Source organism: Pistacia vera, unplaced genomic scaffold, assembly GCF_008641045.1.
Source record: "Pistacia vera cultivar Batoury unplaced genomic scaffold, PisVer_v2 Contig389, whole genome shotgun sequence".
NCBI classification, from domain to species: Eukaryota; Viridiplantae; Streptophyta; class Magnoliopsida; order Sapindales; family Anacardiaceae; genus Pistacia; species Pistacia vera.
Window position 1 is genome coordinate 42,234 of NW_022196211.1, and position 20,210 is coordinate 62,443.

General features: G+C 34.4%; 1 protein-coding gene across 2 annotated transcripts; it reads left to right on the forward strand.

The window, feature by feature from the left end:
- The first annotated feature begins 1,282 nt into the window (after positions 1-1,282).
- On the forward strand, positions 1,283-20,160 carry LOC116140960 (DNA-directed RNA polymerase III subunit 1). Of its 2 annotated transcripts, none has more exons than XM_031426528.1 (29): positions 1,283-1,411; positions 1,531-1,625; positions 1,724-1,853; positions 2,452-2,601; positions 2,832-3,003; positions 4,578-4,762; positions 4,922-5,031; positions 5,174-5,273; positions 7,616-7,831; positions 7,929-8,077; positions 8,159-8,300; positions 8,398-8,538; positions 9,213-9,401; positions 9,689-9,917; positions 10,069-10,162; positions 11,094-11,328; positions 11,619-11,810; positions 12,850-12,948; positions 14,201-14,404; positions 14,494-14,757; positions 15,308-15,455; positions 15,569-15,720; positions 16,219-16,374; positions 16,459-16,572; positions 16,673-16,779; positions 18,048-18,155; positions 18,525-18,621; positions 18,776-18,978; positions 19,503-20,160. In XM_031426528.1, exons 2-29 carry the CDS (start codon positions 1,546-1,548, stop codon positions 19,555-19,557), a joined length of 4,221 nt encoding a protein of 1,406 aa, XP_031282388.1. In that variant the 5' UTR covers positions 1,283-1,411; positions 1,531-1,545; the 3' UTR covers positions 19,558-20,160. The 2 variants fall into 2 exon arrangements, with proteins under 2 accessions (XP_031282388.1, XP_031282387.1); XM_031426527.1 differs by having other exon boundaries at positions 1,292-1,411; positions 1,517-1,625.
- Positions 20,161-20,210: the final 50 nt, after the last annotated feature.

Here is a 20,210-nt window from a genome sequence, read left to right on the forward strand (position 1 = left end):
CACCAACAAGCATGCTTAATTAATGCCTTATGCTATCAATACTATCTCTTTATTTTCTGTTCACTCTTCTAAGTTCCATCAAAATTCCACATCTTTGTGTTTTTTGTTGAATTAAGGAGAATAAATCATCACTTTTTTCGCTCAAAAATATAGTACAACAATTTTTTCTATAACTTAATATATTTAAAAAAAAAAAGGTTAAAATCATTAAAAAATAAGGTTAAAAGTCTTTATTATTATTATTATTATTTTTTTTTTTGTAACCATAGTATCTGGACCAGCTTACACACACATCAACTGATCTTTAGGGCCGGTCTATTAAACAATACTCTACAAACCTAAAGGACTAAGTAAGTCATAATATAGTAGATAGCCCTAAGATTTGAACCTAATAACTCAATGAAGGGAGCAAACGTACTTGACTATCAGTATGATTTTCTTCCTTCAAATTCTCTAATTAGTTACACAGTTAAGTACATAATTTTTAAGACATTAAATTGATTTTTGTGCCTTTTTTTTTTTATTTTTTGAAACAAACAAATAAAATTATGGGATTCATACTCAATGACAAATAGAGAATAATCTTGAATTTTATTTCTCTTTAAATTCATAGACCATAATCCTCAGTACAGGTACATGATTGATGGTTTTAGGAGAGGAATCTGATTCCTAAGGAAGAATTGGAGTAAAATCCAATGTTCTGAAAACAGGATCGGACCGACCGGTCAAACCGAGAACTGGCAACCTCTTCGGTCCGGTTCAGGTTATGGGGGGGTATGTTATATTTTAATGCTTATAGGGGCTAATTTAATTTTATAGGGGTATTTTTGCAATATTTCAAAACATTAGGGACTAATATTGGGCACTTTTGAAATATATTAAATTTTTAGGGACTAATTTAATTTTATAGGGACATTTTGCAATATACTAAAATTTGAGGCACTCATTTACAATTTTTTTTAAAAAATTGATTGTTAACGTCACTGGTCCGACCGGTCAAACCGTGAACCGGGCCCTTGACCAGTTCAAGGCCCGGTTTGGTTTTTACAACAATAGTAAAATCACATCAAGTTGGCAGAAAGGAATATTATACAAGAGTTAACAAATAATTATCAAGTCAAAGAAGAAATCAATGCTTAAGTTGCAAATTAAGAGTCATTAGGCCCTTGGTTGCAATTTCCTTTTATTTTATTAAGTTTATTATAAGTTAATTTTAGGGCAACTGACATCTTAAGCGTACTACCTCAGTGGTCCAACCTCCACAAGCAGTTCTTTTGAGATCCCGGGTTCGAGTAGTAAGACCTGAATTTTTGTTTTTTCACTTTGAAAACTGTCTCTCCCTCCCTAAACCCTCAAGACTTTTGTCTTCAACCTCTCACAAAACCCTCAACTCATTTACCACCACACCACTGTAAGCGCTGTATCGTACACTAAATTTCAACAATTTTTTTATTTTTTATTTTTTTATGTCCAACAAGTTATAAATGCATATTTATATAATTATTTTCCATAATAGTTGATCATTTGCAGCGTCAGTTGATCAAAATGCTGCAACCGCAGCAGAGTTCGCAGAACTTAGTGTTCACCAAGCAGCCCTACATCGAAGATGTTGGACCACGCAAAATGTCAGTCAGCTTTAACCGTAACAATCAAATAATTTTATTTTTGTTTGATTAATATTAATCAGTTAATTTCATTTTGATGTTGTTGTGTTCATTCACAGAAAGAGCATTCAGTTTTCAATGATGTCCGAGTCGGAGATCATGAAAGCTGCGGAAGTACAAGTGTACTTAGGCCAGTACTATAATTCCAATAGAGTGCCTATTCAAGGCGGTTTACTGGATCCTCGCATGGTATAGTTATATTGCTTAAAGTAAACAACATTTAGAATTCGATGAGTTGAATGCATATAATTATTTTGTTTGGCTCATTATTTGGAAACTGTACATGTGTTTGGTATTATTAATCAGGTGGATTGTTTAATTGAAATTTGATTTTGATGTTGATTGCTTTGACGGCTATGTCACTGCCTTTACCGTGATTGCTTTTTAATATTGTTTGATTTTGATGCAAGAATGTTTTAGTTTCAAGCATAGTAGAACTTATGCATGCTTGAAGACAACACAAGAACAAGTTTATTTCCTGTTATGAAGAAAAATATATGAATACTTTTCTAAATCATGACAGACTATATTGTTCTTGTCTGTCTACATTTTGCTGGTCTTTAGACGAGAAAGAAAATGTAATCGCTTTGTTCCTCTTTATGTTGACCCTTTTTTCTTTCGACTTCATTATCATGAAATTTTTGTTTTAGAAAGACAGTAAGGTTATTTCGATGCTTGATGGTTTATTTGCAATGTATTTTATTGTTCCTTTTGTTGCTTTCTTTTTTATCTTTTGTAAGGCAAATATAATATCTTCTTACAAAGGTTCATTTTTTGTGGGATTTAGGGTCCTGCAAATAAAAGTTGTTCATGTGCAACATGCCATGGAGGTTTTGGAGATTGTCCAGGGCACTTTGGATACTTGAATCTTGCTCTCCCTGTGTATAATGTTGGATATTTGAGCACAATCTTGGACGTCTTAAAGTGTATTTGTAAGGTAGTAGAATGAGTAAATTCATTTTATTTTCTTCCTTTTTCTAGTTGCTGTAGTTTCAGTAGACATATAGGTGTATCAGCATAAATCCTTTAATCATGTTAAAGATGGGACTTATGTTCCACAATGTAATAAAATGGGGCAGTTATTGCATGCATTTTAAAGTGCAAAGCTTTATTTAATCCTTATTATGCTGGTTACGCTAGTTCTTACTGCGTATGGTTTACTTGTAGTCTTGTTCTCGTATACTTCTGGATGAGAAATTATGTAAAGAATATTTAAAGAAGATGAGGAGTCCGAAGATGGAGGCTCTGCGGAAGAGTGATTTAATGAAGAGTATGGTAAAAAAGTGTAGTACCATGGCAAGTAAAGCTATGAAATGCCCAAGATGTGGATATATAAATGGTTTGGCTTTTACCTTTTCTTGTCACTACATATTTTTACTGATATGATCTTTCATTATTCGTTTATTTTTGGTATGCCAATTAATACATATTTTTTAGCTATAGCAATATATGTTCAATGAATCATCAACTGACGCAGAAACTAAGCTGTAGGGTGCTTGATAAATTTTTCAGGATCTGGAATGCATTTTTCCATCCCTGCAGTTGTCTTGATATAGGAAATTGCTTATTGTAAGATTGTACCTCTAGACCATCCGTAAACAGTCTCTTATCTAGTTTTTCCTTTGAAGTGGCATACTCATATATATGTCTTTCCCAAGTGCTGTGTGGCTGTATGAGATGGTACAAGCTCTATATTGAGTATTTATTATCCATATAGTGAATTTTACATTATGGATATGTTTACAATTTTGGAAAAGAATAAAAAAGAATTGCAAAAGATGTCTACCACATAGAAGTCAAAATAGGATGAGTTCTCTCATTGACATGCCAATTAAGTGAATAGTGTCTGTTATGCATTTAACTATCAACACAAAGACTGTAAAATAAATGCTTAATGTGATGAACTCATTTGTTTCCTCTCTTCAGTATCTATTATTAAATGTATGTGTAAGAGCTCAAATTCTATTATTAGCTGCTTACCTATGAGCTGAAGTTGCATCAGAGCTAGCTTGACTTGACCAAGCTGTTTTGATCTCCACCGAATTTAACAATGTGTCTGTCTTTGGAGACTTGTTATCGCTTAAATATGAGGGTTCTTGTCATAGCTTAAATATTGTTTTTGGGTCCTTACGAGTTAAAGCTTTTGTTTTAATTAGTTACGTTATAGATGATGCTGTGCAAACCAACAATGGACTATGTTCTGTAATTATGGATATATTCAGGAAAATATCTCAAATTGATTGACTGGATGGCATTGGCAATTAAAGCTGAGGCATGTTATCTTCTTGTGCCATTTATGTATCTGTATCCTACCGTATGGTCTACCTTCAATATGCATGTTAGTGATAAACAATCCTGCCGTCCTGCGTATAAGTAATATTATATTTCAGGGTATAGTCCAGACAATTTTTTTTTTTTGACACATGTAGCAGAGTGGTGATATTGCTTTTCTTTTGGCTGGTAGTCTTGCAGTTAATTAGCTGGGACTGGTGCTATAATGGATACATATGTATGATTATTTTCAATACCACTAGAGTGGATGGCTGGTTCCTGGGAGTTTTCCCTGTCCATTTTGATGATTGTTTACTTTCTCAACTATCATTGATGTAGATAGCTTAAGTCCAGTTCTTAGAATTTGGGATCTTAATGAAGACTATATGAATGCTTCACTAAAGTTATTCTTTCCAAAAGGAAACAAAAATAATTGGGACAGAGGGAGTAGGTATTTCAAGAACTTATACATGCATGTTCTTTTTCCCACTAATTAGAAGGGAGGATAAAGTGGGTCTTAGGTGCAAATCTTGTTCACAATATTTAAAATATGTTAGAGAAAGAAAAAAGGAAGCCTTCACAAAATTTAGAGATCTAGTATTGCAACTTTGTCATGCATGCTTCATCTGTCATTTCTTTCAGGTATGGTAAAGAAGGCTGTGGGTGTGCTGGGAATTATTCATGATCTGTCAAAAGTGAATGAGAATGAGAAAGAATGTAGATCTGCAATTTCTCACACAAAAGAGTCGAAGGCATCCATTAATGCAGCTACTTATATTCTAAATCCTGTCAAAGTGCTTTTTCTTTTTAGAAGAATGACAGATGAGGTACTTGTTACTATGTTCATAACATCTTGTTTTCTTTTTTGAAGTATTTTAACTTATCCAAATTTAAATGGATTAATGAGTTGTGAATATGCTTGATGTTTTAGGAATTATGCATAAACTTTACTAATGAAAAAAAATTTCTGTCTCATTCTGCTTCAGGATTGTGAATTGCTTTATCTTTCTGATAGACCTGAAAAACTCATTGTAACCAACATTGCTGTTCCACCAATAGCTATTCGCCCATCTGTTATTATGGATGGTTCACAGAGGTTTGTATGGCACATCTGAAATTGCATTTATGTTAAAGTTCTCTTTGTTCATTGGACTTCTCTTTGTTCTTTGGAATTCTAGTGTGCTGTTGATGGTATAGTTATAAATGACATTTACAGATCTGCTCCTTCCTTATTGCAGTAATGAAAATGACATCACAGAGAGGTTGAAACGAATTATTCAAGCAAATGCTAGTCTTCGACAGGAGTTACTCGAAGCAAGTGCTGCCTTCAAATGCTTGGTACAGTGGAAAATAAATTGATTTTTACTTTTTCCAACATTGTTCTTGGTCGATATTGAGTCCTAGAATTAAATAACTTTTGCTTCCTTTGTTGATATGATGCAGTAGTTATATATATGGTTCTATATGGTATTTCTAAGGGGGCGTTTGGTTCGGGTGCATTTGACATTACTGGGGGTAAGTGATCTTATATTACTTGATTATCATGTTTGGTTGTCAAGTAATATAAGATACCGGTAATCTTCAAATACCAATAGTGGTTATTATTGGTAATATTGGAGGTAATCTGATTACCTCTATTTTTTTAGCTTTACTAAGATTACCAGGGTTATCTTTTTTTGTTACAATTTTATCCCTTATTAATAGAAATTTTGGACAATAATGCCCCTATTTTAAAAGAAATTTACACTAATATCTTATTTCAATTTTACACTTGTTTAATTAAAATTTTGGACAATAATGTCCTTATATTTAAAACAATTTACAGACCACCAATGCCACCCAGCCACCATCGCCGACAGTGGGCCAACTACCACGGACCGCCGCCAGAAAGTTGTCGGAGTCCCTAAAAAAGAACGAGAATCTGTGGGAGGCTCCGGGTGGCTTCGGTGTGGCCGTTTCCGGCCATATCAGGCCAGATCTGGCCGTTAACGGCCAAATCTATTCTGGCCATTTCCAGCCAGATCGTTGGAACTGGCTGTTAACGGCCACGGACATGGTCGTTAACGGCCAAATCTATTCTGGTCGGAATAGATCTGGCCGTTTTCGGCCATCAATATGGCCAGAAACAGTCATATCGAAGCCTCTTGGTCATTATGAGCTACTCACGGGGACTTTCGGAGACTTCCGACGGTGGTTTGCTGTGGCGGCAGGAGGTGGGGGTGATTTTGTCATAAATTAAAGTTTTATATAAGCGAGGGTGTTTTAGCTAAATTTGAAATGTTGGGGGTTAAAAGAAATTATTCAAAAATTAATAATAAAAATAATATTATATTAATATTTTAAAAAATGACAATTTAGTAATTTAAATAACATACCCACCAATTTATTCCCCATAATCAAACATATTAATATAACATACCCATCAACTAACCAAACACATTTTCCTAAAAATTTCCAGTAATCTTCCAAGGTAATCTATCTTTTCAGTAATCCAACATTCCCAGTGTTCTAACATTCCTGAATCAAACGCCCCCTAAATATCAAGTTATCTATTTTTAGACGTTTATTGTTACTGTAACTTGGTAAAAGATTAATTTGGCACAGTTCATCTAACAAATGAGCTGAGTTCAAGCTCAAAGTTCAAATTTCCGGTAGTCCAGCACAATTTTGGCTTTTTTCTTAATCATATAGTTTTAGTATAAGAATTGTGTTGTGAATTATACTATACAGTCGTTTATAAAGAAGCTGAATAATAAAAATTATTATGTAGGCTTGGATTTTAGTTCAAATTTGCTTGATTACCTTTTGTTTGTACCAACTTGAGTCAAGCTCAAACTTCTCTTAATTAGTTATAGACAGAATATAAATTCTTGTTTCGAAGTTATGTTTAAAACAAGCGGAGGCTGAAGTCTGCCCTACTATTTGATCCTAACAATAATAGCTCTTGGTACTTTATCATTTGGTTGGGCTTTCCTTCCATAATGACTTTCCATCTGCCCTTTAAATCTACACTGTCATTGCCTTGATAATACTGAATTAAAATTGGATTTCCATATTGTTTGCCTGACAAAGAAACGAGGTTTCTTCCTTGCCAGCCAAGCTTGAGTATGAATAGGCCATCAGAGGAGTTATAGTGATAAAGATGGGAAATTTCTAGTTGCACATCCCAGTTTTGAGGTTCACATTGCAATTTTTAAGATCCAAAACCTTAGTTGAAAATGGTCAGAACTTCATATTTATTTCCCTTCATGACCATGCCAAGTTATGTACTTCTGGGCTCAATTTCTCATTACCAACATTCATATGAGATTTGTTCATTCCATTTTTACCTTCAAATTTAATATATGAGATGTACTTCTTAAACTTTGTATTTGATTGACTTTTTCATAGTGACAAACTCTCTGGCCACTAACTAATAGCTACATTTGTAATTGAAATCTTGTTATGTTTCATGTATGTTTTTATTTTCCTTTACCAATAATATGTGTAGCCATGATGTTTTGTTGTCTTGCAATTGCAACCGAATCTGAAGCCTGATTTTAGTATAGTTATGCCCTTGTTTTTGTTTCTGATCATTTTCTTGATTTTGTTTTTATTTAATGAATTAAAATGAAATAATAAATATGTTACTGAGGGCCTATGTTATTCCCTCAATTTGCTTATGTAAAATTGTTGGATAGGCTGGTTGGGATACACTTCAAGTTGAGGTTGGTCAGTATATAAATAGTGATGTTCGTGGTGTTCCGTTTACCATGCAAGTCGCCAAGCCATTAAGTGGTTTTGTTCAGCGTCTCAAAGGGAAGCAGGGACGCTTTCGTGGGAATCTATCTGGCAAGCGTGTTGAGTATACTGGCAGGACTGTCATATCACCTGACCCTAATCTAAAAATTACTGAGGTCAGGCATTTTATGATAACATGAGCAACTTTTAAGCTTCTCTTAATTCTTATATGCCTTTAACTTATCTTTCATCTGATGGATGTATTGGGTTTAGGTAGGAATTCCCATCCGAATGGCGAGGATTTTAACTTATCCTGAACGTGTTTCCCATCACAATATAGAGAAATTGAGGCAGTGTGTCCGTAATGGCCCTGATAAATACCCTGGGGCAAGGATGGTCAGATATCCTGATGGCTCAGCAAGGCAAGGCTCACAACTGGTCATTGGTTTCTTGTGGAAAATCCTTCAGTAAATGATGTGGGTCTTATGGTTGTATTTGTGCAGGGTCCTGTATGGTAAATTTAGAATTCGCATTGCCGATGAATTGAAATATGGCTGTATAGTTGATCGACATTTGGAAGATGGGGATGTTGTTCTTTTCAATAGACAACCTAGCTTGCATCGGATGTCTATCATGTGTCATAGGGTAATCAAAATCGACTTTAGATCCTTTGAATTGGTTTCATCTAAAGTTTTTTTCATAGTTATCTAATTGATTTTTATTTTTCATTTAATGCATGCAGGCAAGAATAATGCCTTGGAGAACATTGAGATTCAATGAATCTGTTTGCAACCCATATAATGCTGATTTTGATGGTGATGAAATGAATATGCATGTGCCACAAACAGAAGAGGCTCGAACAGAGGCTCTGATGTTGATGGGGGTAAGTTCCTCTGGTCTTACGCTGACATCGAGGGTTCTTTAGGCATCAAACTGAAGGCTATCATAATAATGTTAAAAAGAAATCTTCATATCTGCTAGAAATTTCTCTAAACTTAATCAGTAGCTAATGGTCTACATTTATGTTAATAGACTTCTGATGCACCCAATTCTACTTGGACTTTGACTATAGATTTAGGAATTTAAATTGAAACAAACACACTTGGAGTTTCACAATCTATTTTTGACAATCTTTAGTAGCCCATTAATACTGGATTCCAACAAGATCTTTGGAGCAGTACAGCAACATTTCTGCAAAATTGGGAATTTCTAAATGATCCTTGATTCCATGGAGATACAGAATACTTGAATTAAATCGAAGCAGCGATCTTCTAATGCTGAAAAACCTGAAATGAGGCTAGATGGCCACTACAATATAAGATCTTAAGGGAGCCTTGCATCTAAATTAACTTGGCCTTCAGACTTAACTAATTCTTGAGCTCATTGTGATGTGGTGCACCAATCTCATTTAGTAATTGTTCTTTTGATCAATCTTGTTGTTAAGTTATGTTTTTTGGTTAAATAAATAAAACCACATCCCTACTGTCTTTATGTAAAATTATTTGAACTCATGAAATATGAAAAATGGTTCTATGAGATTTTCTGTGTGCTTCCCAGGTGCAAAACAATTTATGCACACCAAAAAATGGAGAGATTTTGGTTGCTTCTACTCAAGATTTTTTGACTTCTTCCTTTCTCATAACAAGGAAGGACACATTCTATGACCGTGCAGCTTTTTCGCTTATGTGTTGCTATCTGGGTGATGGTATGGACCTCATTGATTTACCAACACCTGCAATTCTTAAGGTGAGATGTGTAAGCTTGATAGTGTTCTAGCATTTTTCTTTGATTCCAATAAAATCTGTTTCCAATCCCATGGAATATTTGTAAATGATTTAGTTTGAAAATTCAGGTTGTGAAGTTTGACATGGGGATTGGGGAGTACCTCTATATTGTATTGCTTATATTTTGAAAATTGCATTGAAAATCATGTACACTTTGTCATAATAGGGAAAAAGAACGAATAGTTGATATTTTTTTTGCAGTCCTGCTGCCTGTCTACTTTTGTAACTTCGCTGATATCCATTATGCAGCCAATTGAGCTTTGGACTGGGAAACAAGTATTTAATGTTCTCTTGCGTCCACATGCAAATATGAGGGTCTATCTTAATCTTACAGTTAAGGAGAAAACCTACTCCAACAAGCTAATTCGAACTGAAGGGGATGAAGAAATTCGAATAGATTCGATGTGCCCCAATGATGGGTTTGTTTATGTTCGGAATAGTGAACTTATTTCTGGGCAAGTGGGAAAGGCAACTTTAGGTGAGATTATCATATCGCAACATCCTTACTATTGTAGCTGGGTCTAGTTTCTTGTAGTTCTTCATGAGGGTTTGATTATGTTATTCTTTTAGAGTTTCTTAGCTTTTTCCAAACCAGATTGCATATTCTTACGTTCGGAAAATGACTCCAGGAAATGGCAATAAAGATGGACTTTACTCTGTTCTTCTTAGAGATTATGGTGCACATGCTGCTGCAGTTTGCATGAATCGACTAGCTAAATTGAGGTTACTTTCTACCTAATTTTCATTGTAAATATCATTTCACCTTTTTATTTGGTGGGCATTGAATGATAATGAACTTCATTTATTTGCACTTTGCCTTTATGCCTTTCAATTGCATGTACATACCCATGCCTTTTCTTTTTTGTTGGTGATCTGTTCTTTTGTGCAAGTGCCATATAGTCTTCTGACTGGAATTTTTGCTTGATTTGGTACTTGGTTTGACGTTAATAATTACAGTTTTACTGTTTATTGGTTACCGGACAGCAATACTTTCTACATCCTCCTATGGATAAATTTCTGCAATATTTGATGTAGTTTGAGGTCTATTTTTGCATTTTACCCTACTCAGCTTTTTCTATTTACCCAGCAAATGATGCATATGATGTTATTGGACATATCTTGGAATCAATGCTGCCAAAACTTGTTTATATTTTTGTACTACAGTATAATGATTTCAATCAGTAAATATATTTTTATTATTTCGCAAGGTGAATTTATGGGATTTAGGGATTATTAAAAGAAAAACGAGAAAAAAGAAAAAAAGGGAGTAGACTCCTGATGATAGGAAAGCATCTTTATAAATTAACCCCTTTGATAATAGTTGTCTACTTTCCTTTTGATTTTAGTGTGATCTGTAAAATTCATATAATAATTCTAAAAATTAATACAGTTGAATGTTGGATATGAGACATGGTTGGCATCGACTGTAGCTGGCTAGGCCTCTTGTAACTAGGCTAGACGTTAGGCACAGCATGTAGGTGACTACAAATTGTCTTTGTGAACATTGTGATATTCAATTATTTGTTTGGTCAACTTTATCTGTATATGCTAAAAATGATTCATCATTTTCTTGCATGTATTTGATGATTTGATGTAAAATTAGTTCTATAATCTGAACTTAGAAATGTTGTCTCCATATTTTCTTCGTATGCAGTTCTCGATGGATTGGGAATCATGGCTTCTCAATTGGGATTGATGATGTCCAACCAAAAGAAGAATTGATTGATAAGAAAAAAAGATTACTTTCTGAAAATTATGAAGTTTGTAATGTAAAAATAAAAGAGTTCAATGAAGGAAAGCTACAACTTAAACCTGGTTGTGATGCTGCTCAAACACTGGAAGCTTTGATAACGGATTTATTAAATAGGATTAGGGAAGATGCTGGGAAGGTAAGAATATGATATTTATTTTGTTTTATAGCATTTTCCTCTCAGTGAGTGGATGGTCACCACTATGTGTGATACATCATTGCTTGATCTGCATCCCTTCAATTTTTTAGGTCTAAATCTTGTTTCTTGAAGACCTAGCCTAACCTGTATGCTTGTTGCTGAAATTAGGTGTTACTGAAAGATATAGTTCCTTTTTGAGTTTACAAAATTAATTGCTTCAAATTATTATTTTTCTCTCCCTGTTGGGCCTTGAACATTGTACGAGAACTACTCAATTTTTTCTCTAACAGGCATGCATGGGAGGACTACCTTGGAGAAACAGTCCACTGATAATGTCACAATGTGGTTCCAAAGGATCCCCTATTAATATTAGCCAAATGGTTGCATGTGTTGGTCAACAATCAGTTGGGGGTCGTCGAGCTCCTAATGGATTCATAGATCGAAGCCTTCCTCATTTCCCTAGAAAATCAAAAGCCCCTGCTGTAAGTTCAACCATTGCAGCTTTTCATGATTTGATTTATTTTCATTGTGGTGCTGGAACTTATGCTTATGGAGGTATCATGCATCTTCTACTGTACAATATTTGTTGGAGATCACCTGTCTTGCCCTAATAGTCTGTATAATAAATTAGCTATTTTTGGAAATATTTGTTAGAATAAAATAAATCTAATTTGCATAGATAGAGCGTATAAAATTTTCGAAACTGTCTTAATTTTCACGTTCATCTTAGGATCATTTGCTTGGGTGAATCAATGAATAGATGTTATAAATTTGAACTTAGTTTTTGGTTGATAGAAATTCTTGTTCATGCATTGACTTTCTTACTATTGATGTATATCTTCGTCCTAGTAAAGCCATTGGTATGACAAGCAGCACAATTGCAGGGTCTCAAGGATCAATTTATGGGATGTGCATAAATTTAGGGTGTGGGAGTACTTGCCTTTCGGCAAGCTAGGTTAGTGGAAGGCCAAAAATAAACTACAAGTTCTTCCTTGGCTATAATGATAAGCACATATTTTAGCTTCTCTTCAAGTGAACTTGACACTTTTCTGAGTAATGTTAACTTTAAACATGCACCTGATATCTATAATTATATGGTAGTGCATGCAACCAACTTTCTGGTGCACTGTTGCCTCCACTTCTGCAATCCCATCACCATGTTACTTATACTAGACCTATTCAAATTTTATTGATAGAACCAAAATACTCTATACACTGGTGATAGATAATGGGAGTTCTGGATCAATAGGGGATGTTTGTATTCTGGAGGAATAGTTTATTAAAATGTAAAAAAGAGGAAGCCCATTTTATTTTCTATGCTTTTTTTTTTCTTGGTAAGAATCAAAGAGAGATATTTTGATCGAGAAAAGGGATGTACTACATGGAAGTGCTTCATTTATTATTAAAAAAACAATTAGAATGCATGTCCAACTTCATCTCATGAAATTATTTAGGAAATGTTGGCTACAAAAGCACAATATTCTTAGGCATTAAAGGGAAATTTTGAAATTCTTTTTGCAGGCTAAAGGTTTTGTTGCTAATTCATTCTATAGTGGGTTGACGGCTACTGAGTTTTTCTTCCATACAATGGGTGGGCGAGAAGGTCTAGTAGATACGGCGGTACTGATTCTCTACTTTTAGCTCTGTTTAGCTGTGTGTTTAAATTAAGAATGATCATTATATTAGCCTCTATAATGTTAGTTTTGGATCCTTTTTCATGGCTTATTTTGTAAAATAATTTCTCACATTCAACATATTACAACATTAATACTGCAATAGTTTGGTCTATCTATAAGAGTTAACATTGATGCATGAGCAACATATAAGTGAATAAGGTCTATGGTAGTGATAGCTGATTTATTAAATAGTTGGTGGCTTTCTGTTGTCTTCCATTCTGTTAAAGTAATTTAAATTTGAAAATCAGTACATTTAAGTGAAATTTTGTTTGCTTCTCTGGGAGTTCTAGGTGAAATTATTTCCCACTCCCATTTAAGATGAAAAAGGCAGAAGAAAATAAAACAGAAAATTTTGGTCAACATTTTATTTTTGAGCAAATACATGATTTTGTTTTTGTTTTTAGAGAAAGAGAAAGCACATACATGAATTATGGATGCTAACTGATTATTCTATAGGCTTGTGCTGTTAGATATTTTTGTGAACTTCCAAGTACTGGCTTATCTTTGGTATTGATAAGTTTAAAATATATATGTACCTGTTTCTATGTTTATGACTGAAACAATTAGGCTTGGCCATGGGTCTTTCATGGGTTTGGGTAGAACTTTCTTTGGAAAACCGGCTTGCTAAGGGAGGGTGCCCAAGCCCTTTATAACCCACATACTCACCCTTTTCCTTTACAATATGGGATCCTAACACACTACCACGCTTCTGCAACTGACGTCCACGTTGGCCTCTTTACTCCCATCGGCCTCTTTATCCTTTGGGTGACTATGCAAATCCCCTTTCCCTCGAATCTCCATGCCCTTTTTCGGTTGCGGAAGCGTGGTGGAATGTTAGGATCCCACATTAGAAGGGAAAATGGTGGGCATGTGGGTTATAAAGGCTTAGGCACCCTCCCTTGGCAAGCCAGTTTTCCAAGGAGAGTTCTACCCAAGCCCATGAAAGACCCATGACCCAGCCCAATTGTTTGAGTTGTTGAGGTGGGTTCCTATCAATGACCTAGGAGATTGTGTGCTAATTTTCATTCAAGAAAGTTGAACTTGGAGCCTCATCATTGTCATTGCATAAGATGTGTTCTTTCTGATGGGATATATTTGATGGAGTTTGGGTGTTCAATTTTTACCTTTGAGCAAAGAGGAAAAATTATATTTGGACTTAAGACATGCTCTTAATAAAGTAATCTCAACTAGTGCAGGTGAAAACTGCTGATACTGGGTATATGTCTCGTCGATTGATTAAAGCATTGGAGGACTTATCCATTCATTATGACAACTCTGTACGGAATGCGAGTGGATGTATAGTTCAATTTCTTTATGGAGATGACGGTATGGATCCTGCAAATATGGAAGGAAAAAGTGGGGATCCTTTGAATTTTGGTAGATTGTTAATGAAAGTAGAGGTTAAAAGCACTACTCTTAATTATTTTGTGAATTTCATAATTGACTGGGGGAATTTGAACATAATAGTCTTTGTTTTATCCTTCTACAGGCTACCTGTCCTGTGGGTGAAAATAAGTACCTATCTCCTGAAGAAATCTCTGAGATGGTAAGAAAGCTTGCAGAATATGGAATGAACTCTGACAAGTGTTGCTCTGAAGCCTTTATAGATTCTCTGAGAAAATTCTTTGAAGGTCGCCGTGATAAATTAGAGAATAAGATGAAATTTATCGAAGATCTTTCTGGGGATAAAAATTCTGACGTTTTAGAAAAAGTTGTCCATAAAACATCCGGTATCACTGCAAGGCAGCTGGAGGTAATTTTTATCTATTTGTTTGTTTACTTATTTAATTTATTTGTGTTTTGTTTGAGGGCTGAAGAAGGGTCAAAATTAAGTTTATTATATAACTCTTGATGGATTTGAAATGCCGCCACCTCATTACCGCTGTTACCATGCTGTTGCCATCACCACCATGTTGTCACCATCTACTAGTAGACAATTGCAAATAAGACCAAAATCTCATTTCTCCAGCACTACCACTTCCAAGCTCTCACTATAGTTATCACCAATGCACATTGCATTTTGTCATTACTCTTACTACTACCACCAGTGCCACCTTATTGCTGCCTATATTAGTCACCACTGTCGATGATATCAACAAAGCCTATATAGAGTAAGTTATATAATAATTGGTTTCCTAATTTAACAGGTAAATGCCCAAAAGTGATGAATGTATGCATAATGTATGACATTGTTTGTCATTATAGTTTTCTTTCTTTCTTTAGTTTTTATTCAAGTTGTAAGACATGTCTAGTTTTATTTTTATTTATCTATGCAATAAGCAGTCTCTGTTTGACATTACTAGGTTTTCATGGAAACCTGCTTCTATCGTTATCGTTTGAAAAAAATTGAAGCTGGAACTGCAATTGGAGCAATTGGAGCTCAAAGTATTGGTGAGCCAGGGACACAGATGACATTGAAAACCTTTCACTTTGCTGGAGTTGCTAGCATGAGTATCCTACTAATACATTTTCTTTGTTTTGAATGAGCATAGATGTTTATCAACTAAATTCTATGGTCTTTAGCCATTTGATGTCTATATATATCCCTTAACTCTGTGAGTTAGATATTACACAAGGAGTTCCTCGTATCAAAGAAATAATAAATGGAGCTAAAAGGATTAGCACTCCTATTATTACAGCAGAACTTGAGTGTGATTATAATGAGAATTCTGCACGAGTGGTGAAAAGTCGAATTGAGAAAACTGTTCTAGGGCAGGTATATAATTAATTTATTTAAAAGAATTTCTGTTATCTTGTTTTCCAGAACTTTTTTCCTTACAGCTTCTCAATCTTTTCTTCTTCATCTTTTTTTCGTTTTAGTTGGATAAGATCTTCCTGATTCTTACATATTGGTGGTTTTATTTGATAAAAAATGTCTTATTACAATTTAGGAATCTGAAATAGTTGGTGCTTATCTCCCGTCAATAGCTGTTTGGTCATTATTGGTCCTTGCGAATTAATTGCTTTGTGGGATTTGGTTACTGCATAGTCTCAGTCCCTCTCGTCAGCTGCTCTTTTTTTTTCCTCTTTCTCTTAGAGCTTTAGGGTCCCTTGCATGTGATTTTTTGGACCTTGGCAGCTATAGATTTCTTTTGATCGTTTATTTGTTTCCTTTTTTTGTAATTTTAATCTAACTACATGGATTTGTCTTCCCACCATTTCTGTGTCTGTGTTGGATTTTGTTGACCTTTTCAACCATCTTGTGCTTTTGCAGGTAGCTAAGAGTATCAAGATTGTGATGACTTCAAGGTTATCATCAATAGTCATCACGCTTGATATGCAAACAATTCAAGATGCACATCTATGTATAACTGCTGATGTTGTGAAAGAATCAATTTTACAAACTCCAAGAATAAAACTGAAAGAACAGGTGAAGATTTGCAATGGTGGTTTTTAATAATCTGATACCTAAACTTTTTCCTAACATTTCATATCATGGTCATGTTATGTGCAGCATATCAAGGTTTTAGATTTTAGAAAGTTGGAAATTTTTCCTCCCACTGAGAAAAGTAAAATTCATTTTGAACTCCATTCTCTGAAAAAGGTGCTTCCAATGATTATGGTAAAGGTGAGTTTTTGAGAAATGGTGGTAATTATATAATGCTGCTTATCTATCTTCTGGTTGATTTGTTGAGAGAGAGAATATGCTCCTTTTCTTTTTCTGACAGGGCATAAAAACCGTTGAACGTGTTGTTATTGCCGAGAAAGAAAAGGAGAAAAAGAAAACCAAAGAGAATGAAGAAGAGAAGAAAAAGTACCGGTTGTTGGTAGAAGGGTTAGTTTGTTTAAACTTTTAATTGGATCCTACTCTTTGTACTCCAGTTAAGCAATAGTTTAGATTAATTTCATATGAGTTAACTCCCATATGCCTCATGTTGTAGTTTCTGTTCTTGTGGATATTTTGTTTTATGTGTATGTTTAATATAATCCTGAATTTCCCCTTGTGGACATACAACAATATTATTGTGAAAAAAAATCTGATTATTAGATAAAGAAGGAAAAAATTGCTATCAAGACATTAATACTATTTTTTGTATTATGAAGAGAGTTAAAAATAGTTAAGAGCTAGTTAACTGGTAAGGTTTCTTGTAGTTATACAATATGTATTAGGATCTAACTCCACTCACATTAGGGTTGAAGGGGTTTGAAGAGGGTTGAAAACACAAGTGATCAAAACCACAAGCAATTCATGGTTGTAAGTGGCTAAGTAAATATTTATGTAAACTTTGTTTCATTATTTATGAATTGAAAAACTCCTGTAAATATGAATATTTCAATGTTGACTGAATGTGTTAGTCCAAGCTTTTCATTGGTAGTGTGAGAAATCAACCATATGCTGTTAAGATAATAGTTTTACCAATCCTTTTGTTGAAACACAAATTATGGATTTCCTTTTCTGGATGGAAAAATGTAATGCTCATCTTTACAAGAGTAATTTTGATCTCTTGCTTCCACTGCAAGAGATATAACCAACGAGGCTATTCTTTTGGGGATGGAAACCTTGTCTTTTAAGGATTAACATGCTGCAAGATTGTACCTTTATGTCTGCCCCTGTTACCTAGCTTAGCACTAAATTTTCAGACTATTAAATTGTACAATTCTTGATGAAAAACTCAGGAACAGATTTATTAGAATAAAACTGTGAGATTGCCTCAATGAGTGGCAATAAGATTTCCTTGATGTATTATCTTGAGAGCTTCTTATATGCATTAGAACCAGTATTAGGCTCTCAGTTTTGACCTAGAAATTAACGATGTGGTTCTACGCAATGTAGCTCTCATTTGGACCCTAGGGTGAAACCATTTGTCTTAGTCTTTTTATGCATGAACTAAATAGATCACCACTGAACGCATTTCATGCCTCAACTAATGTGTCATCAACTATATTCTATTTGGAAACTTACAAGAGTCATGTTGACCCGGTTTATTTAGATTTTTTTTTTTTTTTTTTAAAAAATTTCGTTAGTGAAATATGTAATGCATTTCTATTATGTACTATATTTTGTGATTATTTTATTGTGTCTTGTCTTATGCCATATTTTAGCACTGGCCTCCAAGCAGTTATGGGCACTGAAGGAATTGATGGACAAAAAACAAAGAGTAATCACATTATTGAAGTACAACAGATTCTTGGAATCGAAGCTGCAAGAACATGCATAATTGATGAGATAAACGTGACCATGAAGCATCATGGCATGAGCATAGACATACGGCATATGATGCTTTTAGCAGATCTGATGACATTTAGGGTGAGCTATTCAGATTCTTTTCTGTGACATTGTGTTGCATTTATAACCCGAAACTGAAGCCAGTAAATTAACAATATCTTTCTCTTTTTTTTTTTCCCCTTAAAGCTTGCAATTATAGGAGATGATGTAAACTCACATGATTGATTATTCTAACAGGGAGAAGTTCTTGGAATCACAAGATTTGGAATTCAGAAAATGGACAAAAGTGTATTGATGTTGGCTTCATTTGAGAAGACAGCAGATCACCTCTTCAATGCTNAAGCTGCAAGAACATGCATAATTGATGAGATAAACGTGACCATGAAGCATCATGGCATGAGCATAGACATACGGCATATGATGCTTTTAGCAGATCTGATGACATTTAGGGTGAGTTATTCAGATTCTTTTCTGTGACATTGTGTTGCATTTATAACCCGAAACTGAAGCCAGCAAATTAAGAACATCTTTCTTCTTCTTTTTTCCCTTAAAGCTTGCAATTATAGGAGATGATGTAAACTCACATGATTGATTATTCTAACAGGGAGAAGTTCTTGGAATCACAAGATTTGGAATTCAGAAAATGGACAAAAGTGTATTGATGTTGGCTTCATTTGAGAAGACAGCAGATCACCTCTTCAATGCTTCTGTAAATGGGAGGGATGATAGGATTGAGGGAGTAAGTGAATGCATCATTATGGGAATACCTATGCAGATAGGTACTGGAATACTCAAAGTTAGACAAAGGTAACGGCACAATATATTTTACTACTGCAGAAAACCCATGTTTGTCTGATGCTTTAATAATATAAAGATTCAAACTATTTAAAAATTCACACTTTTTTTGAAACCCTCTTGTTTTCTTCAACACCTTGGTCAACACAAGCAGGATGGAGTTTTTTTATAGAATTTTTTTCACATATAAAAGTTCAAGCCATTAATGTGAGTTATAGAACATCGCCAAAAGGCTTTCTAAAAAATTATTTTTAATAAGCTTGTTTCCTTGACTAAACTAATACATGTTACTGTTTCATACATCATGGCTCTACCTAACATTTTGCTTTCAATTCTTTATAAACTTTTTGCTTTCAATTCTTTATAAACTTTTTACGATGTTGGGAATTATGTAAATTGTTAATGGAGATCCTTTGTTTATACCAAGTTTCTTAAGGCTATACGTAGGTCCAATGATTTGTAGTATGTTAGACCACTGATTTGCGGTTTATATTTGGTATCCCATAATAAAGGCTAATATTGTTTTCTATGAGCAGAGATATTGTGCCTCCGTTGCTGAGGTACGGGGGAGCAGATCCAATTATATCTTGACTTCAACGATTCCAGACTATGAAGCAAGATTTTCATGAGTTGCTGTGCTTATATGTCATCAGCATGAATTGAGAAAGCTGAAGGTTGCAAGGTGTTTGCTTAGAGACGTAAAAGATTGCTCATGTTAACTTTGTACATGTCAAGATATTTCAGACAATCAACTCAAATCAATACCCAGATTCACCACCCTCTGGAATGGCTTTCGCAACTTTGACAAAGTAATCTGCCTCAAATGTGGTGTTAAGCACACGGCTGAGGTCCATGGTAAAACGAATACTCAAACCAACAGCCGACATAAAGGAGCTCATCAGCAAGCTAAGAGTGTGGGAATTTGCAGGATATCTGACGTTTTTACCTTTTCTGTGGTGTAAAAAGAAGAATTTCTGAAGTATAGATGAGATAGTCTAAAATTTTGTCATCCAGAATTTTTCTTTTTAGGTATCTTCAAGTGAACAATAAATCCGACAAGCTTTGACTTGTGGGTCCTTGTTACACTTTTCCAACCTTCTTGTGAGGAAAAATGTAATTCCTACGAGTTTCGACTTTTCTGGTATTGGTGAATCAGTTTTCATTGTATTATAGGTAAAAGGATAAATGCCCATTCATGATTTACCAAGTTTTAATTAGTTTCTCTAAAATTTGAATAATTTTTT

Bases quoted from the DNA above. Each gene is read 5' to 3' on its own strand.
- LOC116140960 (XM_031426528.1), top strand. From the start codon at position 1,546: ATGCTGCAACCGCAGCAGAGTTCGCAGAACTTAGTGTTCACCAAGCAG. The intron at 12,949-14,200 runs GTACTGATTCTC...CAACTAGTGCAG, and splicing joins AAGGTCTAGTAGATACGGCG to GTGAAAACTGCTGATACTGG. The intron at 14,758-15,307 runs GTAATTTTTATC...TGACATTACTAG, and splicing joins TCACTGCAAGGCAGCTGGAG to GTTTTCATGGAAACCTGCTT.